This window comes from Oncorhynchus masou, chromosome 27, assembly GCF_036934945.1.
Source record: "Oncorhynchus masou masou isolate Uvic2021 chromosome 27, UVic_Omas_1.1, whole genome shotgun sequence".
Taxonomy (NCBI): Eukaryota; Metazoa; Chordata; class Actinopteri; order Salmoniformes; family Salmonidae; genus Oncorhynchus; species Oncorhynchus masou.
The window spans coordinates 19356667-19378127 of NC_088238.1; the positions used below are offsets into that span (position 1 = coordinate 19356667).

Sequence of the window (21461 nt, forward strand, 5' to 3'; positions counted from 1 at the left end):
TTCACATGACTGGGAATACAGATATGCATCTGTTGGTCACAGATACCTTCAAATTTGTATTTTTTATTTTTAAAGTTGGGCCGTGGATTAGAAAACCAGTCGGTATCTGTTGTGACCACCATTTGCCTCACATTTGCCTCATGCAGTGTGACATCTCCTTTGCATAGAATTGATCAGGCTGTTGATATTGGCCTGTGGAATGTTGTGGCTGTGGACAACTAGCATGCAGATGAGCTTCCCTGAGACGGTTTCTGACAGTTTGTGCAGAAATTCTTCAGTTGTGCAAACCCACAGTTTCATCAGCTGTCCGGGTGGCTGGTCTCAGACGATCCTGCAGGTGAAGAAGCCGGATGTGAAGGTCCTGGGCTGGCATGTTGACTCCAATGTGTCCCACAGTTGTGTCAAGTTGGCTGGATGTCCTTTGGGTGGTGGACCGTTCGTGATAAAACTGTGATAAACCCAGCAGTGTTGTAGTTTTTGTCACAAACCTGTGTGCCTGGCACCTACTACCATACCCTGATCAAAGGCACTTAAATCTTTTGTCTTGTCCATTCACCCTCTGAATGGCACACGTACACAATCCATTTCTCAATTGTCTCAAGGCTTAAAGAAGGATTTTTAACCTGTCTCTTCCCTTTCATCTACACTGATTTGAAGTGGATCATCAATAAGCTTTCACCTGGATTCACCTGGTCAGTCTGTAATGGAAAGAGCAGGTGTTCTCAATGTGTTGTAAACCATGTCGATGCACTGCTTAGCCTATCTGTCAAATTCTGTCAATATATTTGTGTTTAGCGGTATGTTCTTGTCTTGCAACTGCTCCTAGAGCAATCTGTCTGTGAAGCAATGAGAATGCCCTGGACAACTTGTCTTTCATGTTTTGGTATTTGGGCCTGTCTGTCCATCAGAGGGTAGAAGCGTGTGTTCTGACTGAGAATGAAGCCGTCCCACTCCTGGGAAATGTAAAGGTCTCTGTGTCCGTGTCTGTTGTCTCCACTCCAGGAATCAGAGTGGCGTTGAATGTCAGAGTGGCGTTGAATGTCAGAGTTGTCAGTTTGTAGGCTAGTATTGACAGAAGTGTAGATAGCTTGATGGACTTGAAAAACAATTATGGCACATAGAAACAGCAGTTGGAACTCTTTTGTTTTCCACCTGAATCTCTGTTTTCTCTCCGTCTCTTTCCCTTTCTTTTCTTCGGACTGCTTTCCCTTCACAATCACACACTTTGCCAAGTTAGAAGATATGGAAATCATCATCATCCATGGTTAAGATACAGGTTGACATGTATTGTCATGAGTCTTGCCCTGGAGGCAGAACTGTGGTTCCCGCTAGATGGGACAGCTGCAAAGTCAGAAAAATTTCTGAAAACATAACCTGCAGTTGAGACTCTTCACTTCGCAGCTTATCAGGCTATTACCATGTTGCTTCCATCTAATCCCATCCTGTCATGTCCTTTACAGTTCACATTACATTTGAGTCATTTAGCAAAGACTCCAGAGCAACTTACAATTAGATCTCTACATGTCTAGAAAGTTATCACTAGCTTATGCATGGAAGCCATTTTGTGCCCCACATATTGGCAGTTGCACTAGAGAGCGATCACCAGCTATAACTATGGTGGAGTGACAGATCCCTCCTGCTGTTCCCAGGTGTTTGATGTAGAGACGGCGGCCATGTTGTTGGAGATCCGGACCAGTCGTCTGAGCACGGTGCAGTACTGTCACGCCTGCCCCAGCAGCAACCTGGTGGCCATCGCACTGTCACACTATGCTGTGGAGGTACACACACACACAGGCTGTTGACTATTACACTGTGCCATGTAGGTACACACGTGGTGGCTATAGCCCTATCAAACTACTACACCATCATACGGCAGGATATGACATCATACGTCTCTTCCCTCCAGCTGTGGGACATAGAGACCAGTAAGAAGATGGCTGACTGTAGTGGTCATCTGAGCTGGGTCCATGGAGTCCAGTTCTCCCCTGACGGATCTCTACTGCTCTCCTGTTCTGACGACCAGACCGTCAGGGTAAGTGTGTGTGTGTGTGTGTGTGTGTGTGTGTGTGTGCGTCTGCCGTCTGTCTGTCAATAATTTGTCCAATCTGTCTTCATCAGTTAACCCTTCTCGTGACATATTGTACTTAACCATTTAACCTTTTTAATGGCATAAAAAATGTAATGCCTTTGTTGTGTGTGTCAGGTGTGGGAGACTAATAAAGTCCACACCTCCTCGGCTGTCTGTCTGAAGAGGGACTCTGACGTGCTCTTTAACAACGATGACATTACTGTGGTCGCCGCCGACAACCGCAACAGACTGCAGGTGAGAGGGCTGGACTCTCACACACACACACACACACACACACACACACACACAATGACGCCTTACAGATGTGACAGGTGTTAACCCAGCAGGCTGGCGTGCGTGTGTGTGTGTGTCAGGTGAGGAATGGGAGGACCGGAGCGGTGATGTTCCAGTCAGAGAACCAGGAGTCTCGTATCCGCTGCACTGCGATCTGCTCACAGACCTCAGCCGTGGGGCTGGGACGAGAGGATGGGACGATACAGGTACACACACACACACACACAGGTACAGGTACGCTCACATATACACACACTTTTACCCTCACACACATATCAGAAAACAAAAATCTTCAAGGACACAAAAGTAGGAAAATGCTTACGTATAATTTATGCTTAACTTGACAAAAGTGCAGGTGCTATGAGGGAAAAGTGCCAGAAATGTAAAAGGCTTTTTGGCTGGAGAAGATTGTGTCACTGCCAAACTTGATAAAGACCAACTGAGCTGTAGGAAAGGCAGGAAGATACATTTTGAAGGTAAAGCTGTACACAATGTTGCACCAAAACTAAGTTTGACAGTCTTTCCACTGGTGCTGTTCTAGTAGCATTGTGACTACTGTGGTCTGCCTATGCTTGGTCGAAGTGGTGTGGTGTGTGTGTGTGTGTGTGTAAAATTCATGTTCACCTTGCTGGAGGAGGTGTTTCTCACATCCAGTAATGGCTGGTGACATTGTGCTGGAAACCTCTGTCTGGCCTGTCAACCCTGTCTCAGTCCTACTGTACGGTACCCAGCTCTCTGTCTCCCTCCCTCCCTTAACATGTGAAAAGTGGGCATACCATGGAAATGTTGGTTTCACTGTGAGGATACTTGTGTTGGTCTTTACATCTGTTCCATTCCATCTAATTCCTCTCATTTCCACCACAGGGAGCTGCTGCTTTGTTTCCTTCCAGGTCCGCTGCTGCAGTAGTCTGCCCCCCGCTCTCGCTCGCACTCTCCCTCTAACTCTTGCTCTCTCGCACTCTCTCTTGCTCCCTCTAGCTCTTGTGCTCTCTCGCACTCTCTCTCTCTCTCTCTCTCTCGCTCTCTCGCTAGCACTCTCTAGGTCTTGCGCTCTCTCGCACTCGCTCTCTCTAGCTCTCTCTCTCCCCCCCTCTAGCTCTCTCGCTCTTTCTCTCTCTGTGTCTCTGCCTGCTCTCTCTTTCTCTCCACATCAGAGCCACTGCTATTAGAGCAGAGAGGTACAAATTGACCAGAACTCTAATGAACTCACAAAGCAATGCCCTCGTTGTCATTGACTCAGTTTGACGCATGCCTTCTAGTCTTCTTTCTGGGCCGTAATTGCCACTTTGATTGGCTCGGTTCTCTCCTCTGATTGGCTCGGTTCTCTCCTCTGAAATGACATGCTGTTTTTCTATTAAGAAGGAAAAGAAGAGAGGGACAGGAGTGTTGAAGAGAGTGTGTTCTACCCCAGGCAGGAGGGAAGACAGTTAGGCAGGTACTGAGGACCATTGGATGGAGGACTCTACAGCGGCTGACCCCTCACAGGGGCTTGTTGCTGGCGCTAGGGCTAGAAACAGGCAGTGTGCAGGTATGGTAGTGTGATATGGCATGTGTGCACGTCAGTAGAGGCTGCTGAGGGGAGGACGGCTCATAATAATTGCTGGAATGGAGTCAATGGAATTGTATCGAACACATGGTTTCTATGTGATTAATACCAGTCCAGCCATTACTATGAGCCGTCCTCCCCTCATCAGCCTCCACTGTGTGCTTGGATCTGATTTCAATAATATCATAAATACTTTGCTTTAGTCTGCCTAGATGGTCAGGGTGTGCACCAGGCTCAATCAAGTCCTGATCTTTTTAAATAGTATTTTTAGGTGTGTGTGTGTGTGTGTGTTCCTTGACCTTCTCAAAGGGATTGTGATCAGTGTTAGGGTGAGGGATAGCTCCAGTACTGTGGAGTGATCTATTGTTCAAATGGAGTTTAAGGTGCATGTCACAGCATATCTTTCTGTATGCAGTATTACACTAGGGAGGCAGCAGATGTGGATGAAAACAGATCAGGGATCAGTACATGTTAACCTGCTCATCGTAAGGTGCTCCGATGACCACTGCTCTCAGATCAGATCTGTGCTGCTTTCGTTGATCTGTTTATTCCTAAGCGTCATAAGCCAAACTAGTATTCCTAACGCTAACACGTTTTACTCTACTTTTCTCCCATATCGCCCTGAGCACCCTCCCTGCTGCCTCATTCCCAAACCTTGAGGTAAAGCTGGCAACCTTTTGAAACCCGTTTCCCAGCAGCATCGCAGAGCGTCCTCTGGTTGGCATGCCCTGCGGCTAGCCTTCTCACGCGTGTGTTTGAAGTAGGGTTTTATTTGAGAGGTTTAAATATTTTAGTACAAGGTGAATCCTAGATTGAGATTTCACCTTGCAGTGAGTGTCTGTGTGTGTGTGTGTGCTTGCTTGCATGCATGTATAGTCATTTTTTGTCTAAAGTTATGAGCTTGTGTGTTTCTTTGCCTTTTGGTTTATTGGTTTACACTACAGATATCGTACCAGGAGGGTTAATTGGGTTGAATTAATTTGCGATAATATTAAGACTTGAAGTATGGCCCTTATTGTTTCTAAATCTTACCATCTTAATGAATAACTTAAGTTTAATAGCTTAAGTTTGCAAGTTACAATAGTTCAATGTCAACAGAATTCAGCCTTAAAATTTTAGTCCAACTACTCAGTCAAGTTATCAAAGATGGCGCAGGAAGTTTCTAAGACAGTTAGGACCTCAATGTACTCTAGGTTGTCCGAGTTTCCGTTGTCTCCCTTTATAAGATTAAAGGGGTTTTGTAACTTGAAGCCAGTTCTTTGGGCATCAGAGCTGTTTTTTTTCCTGCTGTGGCAGTGTTGTCTGTCAGACCCTCGCACAAAGCAGTCAGGGCAGATCCACTCTGCTAATGGGCTGATCAATCGCACGCAGAGCCCGGTAATATTTAAAACATGTCCTTTTTGATGAGCTTATCACTGTCAACCCAAACGCATTACTTTGGTCTCCTTTTTTAGTCTAATATATTTTAATTATTTTTATTTTGCTCCACATCTTTATCTTTTACTAGTTTTGGTCTAGGCTTACCCATAGACAGTCAGAAGGTTATCAATTTATCCTCCCAGGTTTCCCCTCTAAACATCTCTGTGTTCCCTCTTCTTTCCGTCTCCTGTTTTCCATCTCACTTGAGCAGTTGCATGTTTTTACACTTTTGGGAGCTAAATAAAGTGTGTGACTATCTTATTAAATGTTTTCTAAGTTTGCTATTCTGTTAGTCAACCCCTCTCCAACTTCTTGGGATGTGTGTCAACTCATGATTTTAATAGATTGTTTTTGCTCTTTTGACACAGTAATAAAGGATTGACATGGAATCATCTGTCTCTCTCCCTTCTCCTCCCTCCCTCTCTCTCCCCAGGTGTTGGAGGTGCCGTCGGGGACCTCTCTAGCCACTCTTCAGGGTCACACCAGGGCAGTTCTCCACTGCCAGTTCACCCCGGAGGGACACACACTCATCACCTCCTCTGAGGACACCACCATACGGGTGGGGCCCTTCTCTTTCTTCCTTATCCTTCTTTCTTCTCTTCTTCTCTTCTGTGGTTTGTTATTTCCCTCCCTGTGTGTCTGCGTGTGTCTGATGTTTTCGGACTGTTCCGCTCTGTCACCCCTAACAGCTCTCCTCTACAGTTCCAGCTCACTGAACATATCCTCTCATCTCCTCTGTCTCTCTCATCTCCTCTCCTCTGTTTTTAGGACAGCCTGTCCACTGCTAGACCTATCTGCCTATCAGAAGTACACACACTATCCAGAGCACCACCTTGCTGCAAATCAGAACAGCACAGCCTCACTTTGTATTCATCTTACTCTGTATTCTCCTGTTTAGTCTCCTGTTTAGTCTCCTGTTTAGTCCCTTACTGTCCATGGACCGTCTCCTGTTCATATGAATAATGTTTGAGTAGCTTCGCTGAAAAGGGAATATTTGGTGGATAGATTCACTTTGAGGTAATGTTCACCTACAGGGAATGTGAATAGCTCTATATAGAAAACATAGCTGTTACTCTGACCACTGACTTCTGGAGTGGTGAGAGTTTGATATGTCAATCATTGTCTGAGATATTTGCATAGAGGCCAATATTCTGCCCAGTGCCCATTCCCTCCTAGCAGGTGAATACTCCCATTCTGGGCACATATCCAGGATCAGCTTACCCTCCATAACTGTGGCTGTGCTAAATCCCTGGTTGAGGTGCAACTTTTACCCACTCCAGTACCAGAAGGTGATCACTCTCGTTCTCTTTCTCGCGCTTTATCTCGCTCTCTCTCTCTGCCCCCCCCCCCCGTAGGTGTGGAGGTGGAGGACAGGTGAGTGTGTGGTTCTGGAGGGCCACAAGGAGCAGGTCAGATGCTTCTCTCTGCTCACCACCTCACCCTCCTCAGAGACACATCTCCTCAGCTGGTCCTTTGACGGCACCATCAAGGTAATACAAGCACACATATGCAGTACCAGACAGACAGTAAGACTTAGAAACACACACGCATGCATGCAAAACCTGCTAAAAGCAACAAGTTACAATCAGCGTGCACTTACATGAACTGAAGGATATTTACTCGAGGGAGGTGACACCGAAAGCGTCTCCCCCTCTCGCTCCCTCCCCCCAGGTGTGGGACATGTCTAGTGGTGAACGGCTCCAGGATCTAGTGTGTCACCAGGGGGCGGTGCTAGCCTGTGACGTGTCTCCTGACGGACAGCTCTTCGCCACCACCTCCGCTGACAAGACTGCCAAGGTAACACACACGTGTCATCAGTATGTGACAGAACCCAGCCTAAATTCTTAGATCTATGTGAGACAGACATGTTGTCTATATCATGATCCTTTCAGAACCGTGTGTATAGTGTACATTATTATGCGGTCAACTAAAGGTCATTGGTAGCTTGGGGTGGACATGTTAGCGGTCGCTAACTTAGCCAGAGGTCAAGCCGCCCACTCGCTTCCCTGTTCCTCCAGCGGTCAAGCCGCCCACTCGCTTCCCTGGCCCTCCAGCGGTCAAGCCGCCCACTCGCTTCCCTGGCCCTCCAGCGGTCAAGCCGCCCACTCGCTTCCCTGGCCCTCCAGCGGTCAAGCCGCCCACTCGCTTCCCTGGCCCTCCAGCGGTCAAGCCGCCCACTCGCCTCCCTGGCCCTCCAGCGGTCAAGCCGCCCACTCGCCTCCCTGGCCCTCCAGCGGTCAAGCCGCCCACTCGCCTCCCTGTCTCTGCAGCGGTCATTAAGTCTGACTGCAACCTACAGACCGTACCGCAGGCCCTCTCCTCTCCTCCTACCTAGCATTACCTGTGTGTGCGTGTTTGTGAGAGAGAGCAGGCTGCTGCTCTGCGGTTGACTTTGACACTGTAGGTTGGGAGAGGATCTCTCCTCTTGACTAGGTTTTCACTCTGTCACCTTACTGTGTTTTTGCCCTCGATCGACCTTCCTCGTTCTCTCCATCAGTGTGTGTTGTTCCCTCTTTCTTCTATTTTCTATCCTTGTTTCCCCCTCTGTCTTCTGTCAGTCACAGGATCATTGAGTTGGTCACTCACTGTGGAAATGTCTATTTGTCAGCATCCAAATATGCATTGGAGGATTGCATGTTTCTGGTGTGTCTACTGAGGTGTGTGTGTGTTTTTATCCTATTTTGTTGCATTATAACCTGTAATTTAAGGGAATTTTTATTTTTATTTCATGTAATGGACATACATAAAATAGTCAAAATTGGTGAAGTAACAAACAAAAAACAACTGAAAAGTGGTGTGTGCATATGTATTCACCCCCTTTGCTATGAAGCCCCTAAATAAGATTGGGTGCAACCAATTACCTTCAGAAGTCACATAATTAGTTAGATTGCACACAGGTGGACTTTATTTAAGTGTCACATGATCTCAGTGTATATATACACCTGTTCTGAAAGGCCCCAGAGTCTGCAACACCACTAAGCAAGGGCTACCACCAAGCAAGCAGCACTATGAAGACCAAGGAGCTCTCCAAACAGGTCAGGGACAAAGTTGTGGAGAAGTACAGATCAGGGTTCGGTTATAAAAAATAAAAAACTTTGAACGTCCCATGGAGCACCATTTAAATCCATTATTAAAAGTAAAAAATGGAAAGCATATGGCATGGTATCACATCAAACCTGCCAAGAGAGGGCCGCCCACCAAAACTCACGGACCAGGCAAGGAGGGCATTAATCAGAGCGGCAACAAAGAAACCAAAGATAACTCTGAAGGAGCTGCAAAGCTCCACAGCGGAGATTGGAGTATTTGTCCATAGGACCATTTTAAGACTTACACTTCACAGAGCTGGGCTTTACGGACGTGTGGCCAGAAAAAAATGTGTTTTGTGTTCGCCAAAAGGCATGTGGGAGACTCCCCAAACATATGGAAGAAGGTACTCTGGTCAGATGAGACTAAAATTGAGCATTTTGGCCATCAAGTAAACTGTTATGTCTGGCGCAAACCCAACACCTCACATCACCCCAAGGACACCATCCCCACAGTGAAGCATGGTGGTGGCAGCATCATGCTGTGGGGATGTTTGTCATCGGCAAGGACTGGGAAACTGGTCAGAATTGAAGGAATGATGGATGGCGCTAAATACAGGGAAATTATTGAGGGGAAACCTGTTTGTCTTCCAGAGATTTGAGATTGGGACGGAGGTTCACCTTGCAACAGGACAATGACCCTAAGCATACTGCTAAAGCAACACTTGAGTGGTTTAAGGGGGAACATTTAAATGTCCTGGAATGGCCTAGTCAAAGCCCAGACTTCAATCCAATTGAGGATCTGTGGTATGACTTAAAGATTGCTGTACACCATCAGAACCCATCCAACTTGAAGGAGCTGGAGCTGTTTTGCCTTGAAGAATGGTCGAAAATCCCAATAGTTATGCCCGCTCAAATGTTACGTTTTTTTGTCTTATTTCTTGTTTGTTTCACAAGAAAAAATATTTTGCATCTTCAAAGTGGTAGGCATGTTGTGTAAATCAAATGATACAACCCCCCACCCCCGCCCAAAATCTATTTTAATTCCAGGGTGTAAGGCAACAAAATAGGAAAAATGCCAATACTTTCGTAAGCCACTGTATACACACATACACCCACTGTCTTGTTCTGTCTGCTATCATAGGTCAAAGCCGAACCCTGAGTCTGATCGTCTTTGTCTGATAGAATAAAAGACTGAAGGTTTTTTTGTTCCACTCGTCTCTCTCCTCTGTTCCTTTCTCTCTCCCTTCCTCCCTCTGTCTATTGACCTTCAGATGACTACAAGACGTTGTGCCAAATAATCACTTTTTAATCATCTACCATGTGATGTTCTCTCCAAGCATGAAAGAGAGTGCAAAAGAGGGAGAGAGATGGACAGACAAAGGCAGAGACAATTTGCTAAGAACATTGTGTTCTTGTAATAAACAGAGTATTCTTTATTATGTTAGGTTCTAAATAAACAGAGTTAAAACTAGGAAAAGCTAAAACCAAGTTTATTCACCGAAACGGGTCAGATAGCTGAACAGACAAAGACATGTTCCCACCAGCACAAGTGTATATATATTCCCCACTTTAGAAGGTCTCCTCCCTTTCTTTAAACATTACATATTTAATGGTAGGTAGGAAGGTAAGTGATGTTGGTAATAAACTGTTCCTTCTCCCTTAATGTGACCTGACCTGGGCCCCGATTCCTCACTAATCCACAGCTCTCCACCCTTATCAGTGACCACAACCATGTGATTGCCTTTCCCTTACTCAGTAACAGTCCAAGCCCCTACCTCATATCCAACTTTAATTGACCCCACCATATACATTCCTCCTACAGATAACCATTCACTTCTGGTGTAGCAATTATTTCAAATTACAACCCAACAACTGAAACCAGACTGTGGCCCTTCTCCTTCCCATAGGATACCATGACGTCTAACAATAACACGTCCTAACAGAACATAAACGTTACCCTCTCTCCCTCAGTACCATGAACAAGAACCCAACAATCAGATGTACTTTACATACAGATGGGATTAAATTAAAATATGTTTACACTACCTTGTAGTTTACCAATAAAATGGGCGGATGGTGAAGTAGACCTACTTCGTATTCACATCTCAAAAAATATAAATGAAATTACCACAATTAATTTCAAAAGAAAGTTAGAAAAAATAGATATGATTCTGTAACCATGGAGAGGTAAATACTTGTCTATTTCTGGAAAAATCACATTAACACTTTGGTCCTATCACAGTTTACTTACTAATGGCACCGCCTACTCCAAACGACTCGTTTTTTAAATCATATGAGCAAAAAATATTTCATTTTATTTGGAATGCTAAGCCAGACAATTTAAACGTGCCTATTTATATAATGAGTTTGGGGGGCTAAAATTATTAAATATGACATTTTTAAACCTCACTAAAAGCATCACTCGTGCATAAATTATACTTAAACCCAAAATGTTTCTCCAATAGATTATTAAGAAAGGCTCATCCTTTGTTAAAAAATAGCGTCTTCATACAGATTACAACTTCTCATTTCCAACTAATTGAACAGTACATTTTGTTTAAAGTGTCGCCCTTTCTTAAACAAGACATGCAAAGCTGGTTACAATTTCAGTTTTATCCTCCAGAAAAGATACAACAAATGTTATGGTTAAACTCAAATATACTGATTTAATAAAAAAACACATTCTTTATGGATTATTATTTTTAATGGTATTATATTTATGAATGATATGACTAGAAATGGAGTTATGTCACATGCAGCTATCGAAAATATATAGGAATATCTGCTCAATCCTAATTTACAACCAACTGATTGCAGCACTACCACAATGGAGGAGGCAAGTGGAGAAGGTAGGGAACTTGTTTGCCTGCCATATATTAAAGATACAAATTGGCTGAAAAGGAATTGGCGTAAATAGAAAAATATACCCATTTTCATCTGAGGACAAAAATGTTGACAGCTGTGCCATACAGGATGTAAATGACAGACCGATTCCATGGCACATTGTTTATGAACAGGTACAAAAAACAACACTTGATGCAACACACAGAGCTTTTCAATTTAAATAATTATATAAATTCTTGCCAAATGGGGCATACAACAACCTCAGCTCTGTAGATTTTGCTGCGAAAAGACATAATCACTAGATCATTTATTCTGGTATTTCACCTATGTAGCTCGTTTCTGGTCACAGGTTCAGGACTGGTTAAAAAATCACAACATTAACCTTGCAAATAGCAGTGTTGGGCAATTTAGAAAGCCATAGTCGGTCATTAAATCATATAATACTAGTAGGAAAGGTTTTCATCTTCAGCTCACAATCTGTGGATACTTTACGATTTAGAAAGGTAAAACAATGATGTAATACATCGCAGTAAAATTGAAAAATATCTGGTAGATGGAAACCAAACGACGGTGGTTTATGGTGATAGGTGGGATTGGCTGAGAGTGGCTGAGGGGTGGTCTATGGTGATAGGTGGGATGGGCTGAGGGGTGGTCTATGGTGATAGGTGGGATGGGCTGAGGGGTGGTCTATGGTGATAGGTGGGATGGGCTGAGAGTGGCTGGGGGGTGGGATTAAGGAGCTGAGGTCTATGGTGATAGGTTGGTAATAATTGGTAATAATACGTTGTTTACGTTGTTTGGTAATGTATTATTGTTATGTGATTGCTTTATATAAAAGTACCATGTATGTATATGTAGCAGAAAAGCTGTAAAAAAAAAAATATATATAAATTTGTCCTCCGAAGAGGGGCGGTGGTGGATGGGGTAATAAAATGTAAAAATAGCATTATGGTATGGGCAGTATCATCTATCAAAGAGCAGCCGGGAGGCTTTAATTGATGCCAGGCTTCATTATCAGTGAGTTGAGCTACCCGACTAGCAGCATAGAGAAACAATAGACAGGGCTTCAGGGGAAAAGGAAATTATTCAATTTAATTAACCAAGGCACTCTGCATATAGAAGTGGCCTAACCAAAATTGCTATGGCATGTGCAAAAGAACATATTTGAAAATGTTTTATTTTCGACAAACTTTTGTAACCTCTGACCTCCTGTTTCTCCTCTCATTGGCCCTCAGGTGTGGAGCAGTGCATTGTGGGAGTGCGTGCGCCTGTTGAACGGCCACCAGGACTGTGTCCGCAGCTGCCGCTTCTCTTGGGACGGCCGGCGCCTAGCAACCGGCGACGACAACGGAGAGATACGGGTGGGTAGGGATAGAGGGATGGAAGGGGGGGTGAGTGAGTAAAGGAGGAGGGAGGAAGGAAGGAAGGGGTGAGTGAAGGAGCATTAGAAGGAGGGAAGTTGAGGGGTAAGTGAAGGAGTGAGCACATGAGTGGAGGAAGGAGCAATAGAAAAATAGAGCGAAGTGCTGCACCTCTAAAGAGACGGAGAGCAGGATGTGGAACAGGTGTGCAGGGGGGATGAAGAGGAAGGAAGGAAGGCGGAGGAAGTAGAAGACAGTCAGATTGAATCCCTAAGGCTCTGGCATCTGCATAGATCCTAGAGAAGGAGAGAGAGGGAGAGGGATGATGGAAATGAAGGGAAAGTGGGGTAAGAGAAGAAATGAGAGTGGGCAAGAGGGGATGACGGAAAATAAGATCAATTAAAGAGAAGAACAGGGAGAGTGAAAGAGCGGGACAGACTAGGGCCTGAAGAAATGAGAGCGTGACAGAGGGACCGGTCTGTTCTACAATCACATTGTTCTTCTACCAGCTGCTTTCCACAAACTATCCCTGACTGACTGTCTGACTAGTACATTTGGACTACACTCCAAAGTTTTAGAACCTGAAAAGTGATCTAATGTTGACGAGTCCACATCTCATGCCTCTTCCCAGGCTCTAAAACAACTGACAAACTTATATTTTGGAGTGAACTGTCACTTTAAAATCATGTCATGACATGTCAATCATGTCTAGTCAATCATCCAGGGTTGTGTTCATTAGGCACCAAACAGAAGGAAACTGACTTAAACCACAAGATTGAATTACAGTACATAGAGTGGAATATATGCCCCTCTTGTTTCTATGGAAACACTTGAGTCATTCTCAGTGAATCATGCAAGGTGTTAAATATAGCATGTTCTGTGTCCTATATAGACAGGACAGTATGGCTCATGGTTGTTAGTTGCATAACTCCAGTATTAAAATGGAGGGTTGTTTTATGTCTCTATGGACCTTTATCAGTGAAAGTAGTCTTTGATTGAAAGGTAAAGTTGAAAAGCACAAGATACTGTAGCATTCAAGGACTGGATTATTGCACACCTAACTGTAGACTACTGTATGTCTAAGGTTGGTAGTCACTAGATGGCCATGTTAGAAAGTACTAAAGTAGCCCGAACAGTACATGAGATATTTGATGTTATTTTAGTTCAGGTTGGGGTTAGATATTTTATGGCTGTCTCGTCAAAAGGTTCCTAAGATACCAGGTTGATAATAAGTTCATAGCTGTCATCCACCCCACCATTTATAACTACTAGGTCTCATTAATTTCTCTCATTTTTTATTTGTTTGTCTCATGTGTGTCTCGTGTCTCAGCTGTGGAACGTGAAGGATGGTACTCTGCTTAAGATCTGTTCCCGTGACAACAAGGACGCCATGGACTCTCTGCATGGAGGCTGGGTGACCGACCTGCACTTCTCCCCTGACAACACTGTGCTGCTGTCTACAGGAGGATACATTCAGGTAGGAAACACACACATACACACACAAGCATGTAAAGACAAATAGATGCGCACACACACACACACACTCATGGGAACAAACAGAAGTTTGAAGCACAATCGACCAGAGCCCTTGTCCCCCGGGGATTACATCATCACTGCCTGGTTAAAAAGCCAATCAGAGCCCAGCTGAGGCTGACCCCCAGGTGATCCTTCTGTAAAACTGGAGGTAATCAGAGAGGAGTAACAGACACATGCCGCAATCCAATCAAGTTTGGAGGAGGATGAGATATGAAATCTCACTCACACTCTCACTGTGACTATTGCTTTGGGAGTACTATAAACCTACTGTGGTGTAAGAAAGCTTGGGGGCATTACATTTCGCATACGTGGGTGGGCGTGGATGGGCGTGTGAGTGGAGCGAGAGGGAGTTTCTTGCCTGAGTGATTTCAGGAAAATTCAACAGCCACATTCCTTATCTCGCTTGTCTCTTCCGAATTCTAAAAGCCTCTAGTAAATGTATGAAGTATATTAAGCCAGTGATTTTAACATACATTGGATCAATGTGATGGATGTTTTATTTCTAATGCTTCTCAACACATCAACTCTCATGCTTGGCTCTTTTTATGTGATATTCAAGAGTCTGTTTGAATCAGTGGTTGCCACGTATCTAAGAAACACAAAATAAATTGACTGCATGTCAATTTCAAACTTCTCTAGCAGTTGTTAGCTAGCCTTTTTGTTTTTTTTGTCTTCATTGGGAATATTCTAGTTTCTATTGATGAGCCCCTGGTCATTAAGCCCATTGTGATCAGTAAATGTGTTAATGAGTCAACTCCATGGATACTGATGGAGAACTTAACTACTAGACTTAATGAGTCAACTCCATGGATACTGATGGAGAACTTAACTACCAATTCCATCATTACCTCCTGATGACACTCGCTCTTATCCAGAGGGGTAGAACGACAGAATAACTCTTCATCGCTTCCTCTTTCCACACTTCCCTCCTTTCTCCTGAGGCGCCTTGACTTGATGGCTCTGAGCATGTGTGGATGTAACGAGCAGTGATTGATTATTATGCCTGTCTGCGCTGAAGAGGTGAATCCCTTGTAATGAGCGTTGATTGATTTATCGTGGGTGAGAGGTGAGCTGTCAGTCATAATAATTGCCGTGGCAGCTGTGTATTCATAGTTAAACGATGGCTAATTTAGCCTGGGGAGACGTGGGGACAGAATAAATAAAACGGACTAATTGCATCTGTATGTATTAACAGTGGGCCTTATTCAATCAAACCTGTATCCAGATTTCAGCTGGAAATGATTACAAAATATACAGCGCCGGAACAAAATAAGAGACCACTGCAAAAAATGATCTGTTTCTCTGGTTTGACTATTTATGTGTTTGGGTAAAATGAACATTTTTGTTTTATTCTATGAACTACTGACAACATTTCTCCCAAATTCCAACTAAAAATATTGTCATTTAGAGCATTTATTTGCAGAAAATGGAAACTGGTCAAAATAACAAAAAAAGAAGCAGTGTCAAATCTCGAATAATGCAAAGAAAATAAGTTCATATTCATGTTTAAACAACACAATACTAGTGTTTTAACTTAGGAAGAGTTCAGAAATCAATATTTGGTGGAATAACCCTGATTTTCCATCACCGCTTTCATGCGTCCAGGCATGCCCTCCACCAGTCTTTCACATTGATGTTGGGTGACTTTATGTCACTCCTGGCGCACAAATTCAAGCAGTTTGGCTTTGTTTGATGGCTTGTGACCATCCATCTTCCTCTTGATCACGTTCCTAGAGGCTTTCAATGGGGTTCAGGTCTGGAGATTGGGCTGGCCATGACAGAGTCTTGATCTGGTGGTCCTCCATCCACACCATGATTGACCTGGCTGTGTGGCATGGAGCATTGTCCTGCTGGAAAAACCAATCCTCAGAGTTGGGGAACATTGTCAGAGCAGTTGGAAGCAAGTTTTCTTCCTGGACAACCACATTCACGCGTCCTTCACAAAGACAAATCTGCCCGATTCCAGCCTTGCTGAAGCACCCCCAGATCATCACCGATCCTCCACCAAATTTCACAGTGGGTGTGAGACCTGGTGAGGCCTACAAGCCACAGTGTCTTGCACCCACTGTGAAATTTGTCTTTGTGGAGGACGCATGAATCAAGCCACATACAAGGTTGCCTTGGAAGACAACTTGCTTCCTTCTGCTCTGACAATTTGGGGTTTAGATTGAGTTAAAGGCCTAGTTTGTACTGTAGCCTTGTCTGCCTGAAGAAGACCATGGCTTTCCAAATGTAGATTTTGTATCACGCTGTATGAAAACTAACTTGAGGAAGCAGCCAACAGTGAGCAGAACTTATCATTACAGACATGTGTGTTCAGTAGAAGTGGTGCTGATGGGATCAGTAGTGCTGTGATGTTGATTCAATAAAGCTAGTCTCCCTGATGTCTGTCAACCCCTATCTGTCTCCTCCTTATGGCTTCCTGGAGTAACTTCCCACCACAACACTCACACTATCTCTGTCTTGTTATATTTAAAGGAGATTCTGTCTCTCTCTCTGTCTCTCTGTCTCTCTCTCTCTGTGTTTCTCTCTCTCTCTGTGTTTCTCTCTCTCTCTGTGTCTTGCTCTCACTCTCTCTCGCTCTCTCTGTGTCTCGCTCGCTCTCGCTCTGTGTCTCGCTCTGTGTCTCGCTCTGTGTCTCGCTCTGTGTCTCGCTCTGTGTCTCGCTCTGTGTCTCGCTCTGTGTCTCGCTCTGTGTCTCGCTCTGTGTCTCGCTCCGTGTCTCTCTCTCTCTCTGTGTCCCGCTCTCTCTCTGTGTCCCGCTCTCTCTCTGTGTCCCGCTCTCGCTCTGTGTCTCTCTCTCTGTGTCCCGCTCTCTCTCTGTGTCCCGCTCTCTCTCTGTGTCCCGCTCTCTCTCTGTGTCCCGCTCTCTCTCTGTGTCCCGCTCTCTCTCTGTGTCCCGCTCTCTCTCTGTGTCCCGCTCTCTCTCTGTGTCTCGCGCTCTCTCTGTGTCTCGCGCTCTCTCGCTCTCTGTGTCTTGCTCTCTCTGTGTGTCTCTCTCTCTCTTCATGCACTCTCCTTTTATCTGTCTCTGTCTCTGTCTATCTCTGTCTGGTCCATACAACAGGTATTATCAGGTAGTGTAATTAAAAGCAGCATGGTATGTGACCCTCTGGGAGCTGTTCCAATGCTTCCTTAAAGCCTCTGAGACTCCAGGATAGGACATCTGTGTGTGTGTGTGTGTGTGTGTCAGGGAGTGATCAGGTGTTTTGAGGCAGCTCTCTGAGTGAGGGTGTAATATCACACTGACCCCCATCACTCCTCTGTTCTCTGCCCGATAATACCTCACACAGCCTGTCTTACACCAGGGAGACAGCCCCCGACGCACAGCTATACATCACACAGTCTGACACACACAGATACACAAACATGCAGACATGCGCAGACACAGGTATGCACATAGGTACACTCAGAGAATCAGCGGGACCTCACAGATTCAGCATGAGTTGCTGTGAGACAATCTGTCATAGTGCCATGATTCAAGTAGAGGTGGGATGTGTGAAGAGGCTCATCCTGCGCACACACGCACACACACACACACACACACACACACACACACACACACACACACACACACACAGCAGGAGACCCCGAGTAATTCACACAGAGCGCTCATACTTACAGAAGCTTCCTATCTTCCTCCTCTCCCCTACACCTCCACTGTTGCTAAGTCAACACTAGTCCTTAGGATTGAGGAGACATAGTATATATCCCAAATGGCACCATATTCCCCTATTTAGTGCACTACTTTTGATCAGGGCCCAACTCGCTCTGGTCAACTGTATAGGGGAAAGTGCACCATTTGATATGCGACCACAGACCAATACCAGTCAATACAGTACCAGTCAAAAGTTAGAACACACCTACTCATTCCAGAGTTTTTCTTTATTTTGACTATTTTCTACTTTGTAGGATAATTGTGAATACATCAAAACAATTAAATAACACACATGGAATTATGTAAGTGTTAAACAAATCAAAATATATTTTATAGCCACCCTTTGCTTTGATTGACAGCTTTGCACACTCTTGGAATTCTCTCAACCAGCTTCACCTGGAATGATTTCCAACAGTTTTGAAGGAGTTCCCACATATGCTGAGCACTTGCTGGCGGCTTTTCCTTCACTCTGCGGTCCAACTCATCCCCAACCATCTCATTTGGGTTGTGGTCGGGTGATGGTAGAAGCCAGGTCATCTGATGCAGCAATCCATCACTCTCCAAGAATCACTCTCCTTCTTGGTCAAATAGCCCTTACAAAGCCTTGAGGTGTGTTGGGTCATTGTCCTGTTGAAAAACAAATGATAGTCCCACTAAGCACAAACCAGATGGGATGGCATATCGCTGCAGAATGTTGTGGTAGCCATGCGGGTTAAGTGTGTCTTGAATTCTAAATAAAACACTGACTGTGTCACCAGCAAAGCACCATCACACATCCTCCTCCATCCTTCACGGTGGGAACCACACATGCGGAGATCATCCGTTATCCTACTCTGCGTCTCACAAAGACACGCCGATTGGTACCAAAAATCTCATATTTGGTCTCAGACTAAATTACAGATTTCCACCGGTCTAATGTACATTGCTCGTTTTCTTGGCCCAAGCAAGTCTCTTCTTATTGTTGTCCTTTAGTAGTGGTTTCTTTGTAGCAATTCAACCATGAAGGCCTCTGAGGTCTCCTCTGAACCGTTGATGTTGAGATGTCTCTGTTACTTGAACTCTGAAGCATTTATTTGGGCTGCAATTTGAGGCTGGTAACTCTCTAATGAACTTATCGTCTGCAACAGAGAGAACTCTGGGTCTTCCTTTCCTGTGGTGGTCCCAGTTTCATAATAGCGCTTGATGGTTTTGCGACTGCACTTTAGGGAACTTTCAAAGTTCTTAACATTTTCCGCATTGACTGATCTTGTCTTAAAGTAATCATGGACTGTCTTTTCTCTTTGCTTATTTGAGCTGTTCTTGCCATTATATGGACTTGTTCTTTTACCAAATACAGTTGAAGTCGGAAGTTTACATACACTTAGGTTGGAGTCATTAAAACTCGTTTTTCAACCACTTCACACGTTTCTTGTTAACAAACTATAGTTTTGGCAAGTCGGTTAGGACATCTACTTTGTGCATGACACAAGTCATTTTTCCAACAATTGTTTAGACAGATTTATTTCACTTAATTCACTATCACAATTCCAATAGGTCAGAAGTTTACATACACTAAGTTGACTGTGCCTTTTAAACGGCTTGTAAAATTCCAGAAAATAATGTCATGGCTTTAGAAGCTTCTGATAGGCTAATTGACATCATTTGAGCCAATTGGAGGTGTACCTGTGGATGTATTTCAAGGCCTACCTTCAAACTCAGCGCCTCTTTGCTTGACATCATTGGAAAATCAAAAGAAATCAGCCAAGACCTCAGATGATACATTGTAGACCTCCAAGTCTGGTCCATCCGTTGGAGCAATTTCCAAACGCCTGAAGGTACCACGTTCATCTGTACAAACAATAGTACGCAAGTATAAACACCATGGGACCACACAGCCATCATACCACTCAGGAAGGAGATGCGTTCTGTCTCCTAGAGATGAATGTACTTTGGTGCGAAAAGTGCAAATCAATCCCAGAACAACAGCGAAGGACCTTGTGAAGATGCTGGAGGAAACAGGTACAAAAGCATCTATATCCACAGTAAAACGAGTCCTATATCGACATAACCTGAAAGGCCGTTCGGCATGACGATCAAAGAAGCCACTGCTCCAAAACTGCCATAAAAAAGCCAGACTACGGTTTGGGTACTTTGCTTCGGAGGGACTGGTGCACTTCACAAAATAGATGGCATCATGAGAATGGAAATTATGTGGTATATTGAAGCAACATCTCAAGACATCAGTCAGGAAGTTAAAGCTTGGTCGCAAATGAGTCTTCCAAATGGACAATGACCCCAAGCATACTTCCAAAGTTATGGCTTAAGGACAACAAATTCAAGGTATTGGAGTGGCCATCACAAAGCCCTGACCTCAATCCTATAGAAAATGTGCGGGTAGAGCTGAAATAGTGCGTGTGAGCAAGGTGGCCTACAAACCTGAATCAGTTACACCAGCTCTCTCAAGAGGAATGGGCCAAAATTCACCCAACTTATTGTGGATAGCTTGTGGAAGGCTACCTGAAATGTTTGACCCAAGTTAAACAATTGAAAGGCAAAGGTACCAAATACTCATTGAGTGAATGTAAACGTCTGACCCACTAGGAATGTGGTGAAAAAAAATAAAAGCTGAAATAAATCATTCTCTCTACTATTATTCAGACATTTCACTTTCTTAAAATAAAATGGTGATCCTAACTCACCTAAGACTGAATTTCTACTAGGATTAAATGTCAGGAATTGTGAAAATTAGTTTAAATTTATTTGGCTACGGTGTATGTAAACGTCTGACTTCATCTGTTGGTCTTTCTTCTGTATACCACCCCTACCATGTCACAATACAATTGATTAGCTCAAATGCATTAAGAACGAAAGACATTCCACAAGCTTTTATCAAGGAACACCTGTTAATTGAAATGTAATCCAGGTGACTACCTCATGAAACTGGTTGAGAGGATGCCAAGAGTGTGCAAAGGTGTCATCAAGGCAAAGGGTGGCTGCTTTCAGGTCGGAGCGCTAGAAAGAGGCCCGAGTTCCCGGTGTGGAATTCTATGTTGGATGACCGTTCAAAATGTCTTTTCCAAGTTTGAGCTAGTTTTTTTCCCCCAGAGGTACCAGTTGTCTTAAACACGGAAGAAGTCATGCTGGATGGACAGCATGGCAAATCTATTCAACCTTTTCTGGCCCATGGTGTTGCGAGTGACTGTCTTTTTAAGCTTGGAAAAGAGACCATTTCAGACAGATGATTTAAATCCTTAAACCCAGACTTGGACCACACACCCTCTCCACCGAATAGCAGGCAGGCGAAGCAAAATGGTGATTGCTTTGCAACGCTTGCAGTTAGCTACTGATTCCTTCCAAACCACTCATTGTTGAATTTGCGATTTCTGACTTGTTGTGTAATGTTTATGTCCAATAGCCGATGGACAGCGATACCGTTTTATCTATAATTTATCTTCATATTGCAAGGATGGAAAAGGATTTTCCAGTAGATTGTCGATGTGGTTCATGGTCGATGACTGCTTAAGCAAAACCTGGTTCAGTCTGCTTTCCACCAGACACTGGGAGATTTAATTCACCTTTCAGCAGGACAATTACCTAAAACACAAGGCCAAATCTACACTGGAGTTGCTTCCCAAGGAGACAGGGAATGTTCCTGAATGGCGAGTTCCAGCTGTGACTTAAATCTATAGCAAGCCCTGAAAAATGGTTGTCGAGCATTGATCAACAACCA

At 44.2% G+C, this 21461-nt stretch overlaps 1 protein-coding gene across 1 annotated transcript in view; it reads left to right on the forward strand.

Moving 5' to 3' along the window:
* Window positions 1-21461, forward strand: part of LOC135515717 (apoptotic protease-activating factor 1-like) — a 51481-nt gene that overhangs the window by 16922 nt on the left and 13098 nt on the right. The window contains exons 18-27 of the mRNA XM_064939409.1: window positions 1650-1778; window positions 1907-2032; window positions 2204-2323; window positions 2443-2568; window positions 3774-3890; window positions 5761-5886; window positions 6683-6817; window positions 6999-7124; window positions 12433-12558; window positions 13889-14035. Of these exons, the coding sequence (XP_064795481.1) occupies window positions 1650-1778; window positions 1907-2032; window positions 2204-2323; window positions 2443-2568; window positions 3774-3890; window positions 5761-5886; window positions 6683-6817; window positions 6999-7124; window positions 12433-12558; window positions 13889-14035 (1278 nt within the window). The remainder of the gene's footprint in view (window positions 1-1649; window positions 1779-1906; window positions 2033-2203; window positions 2324-2442; window positions 2569-3773; window positions 3891-5760; window positions 5887-6682; window positions 6818-6998; window positions 7125-12432; window positions 12559-13888; window positions 14036-21461) is intronic.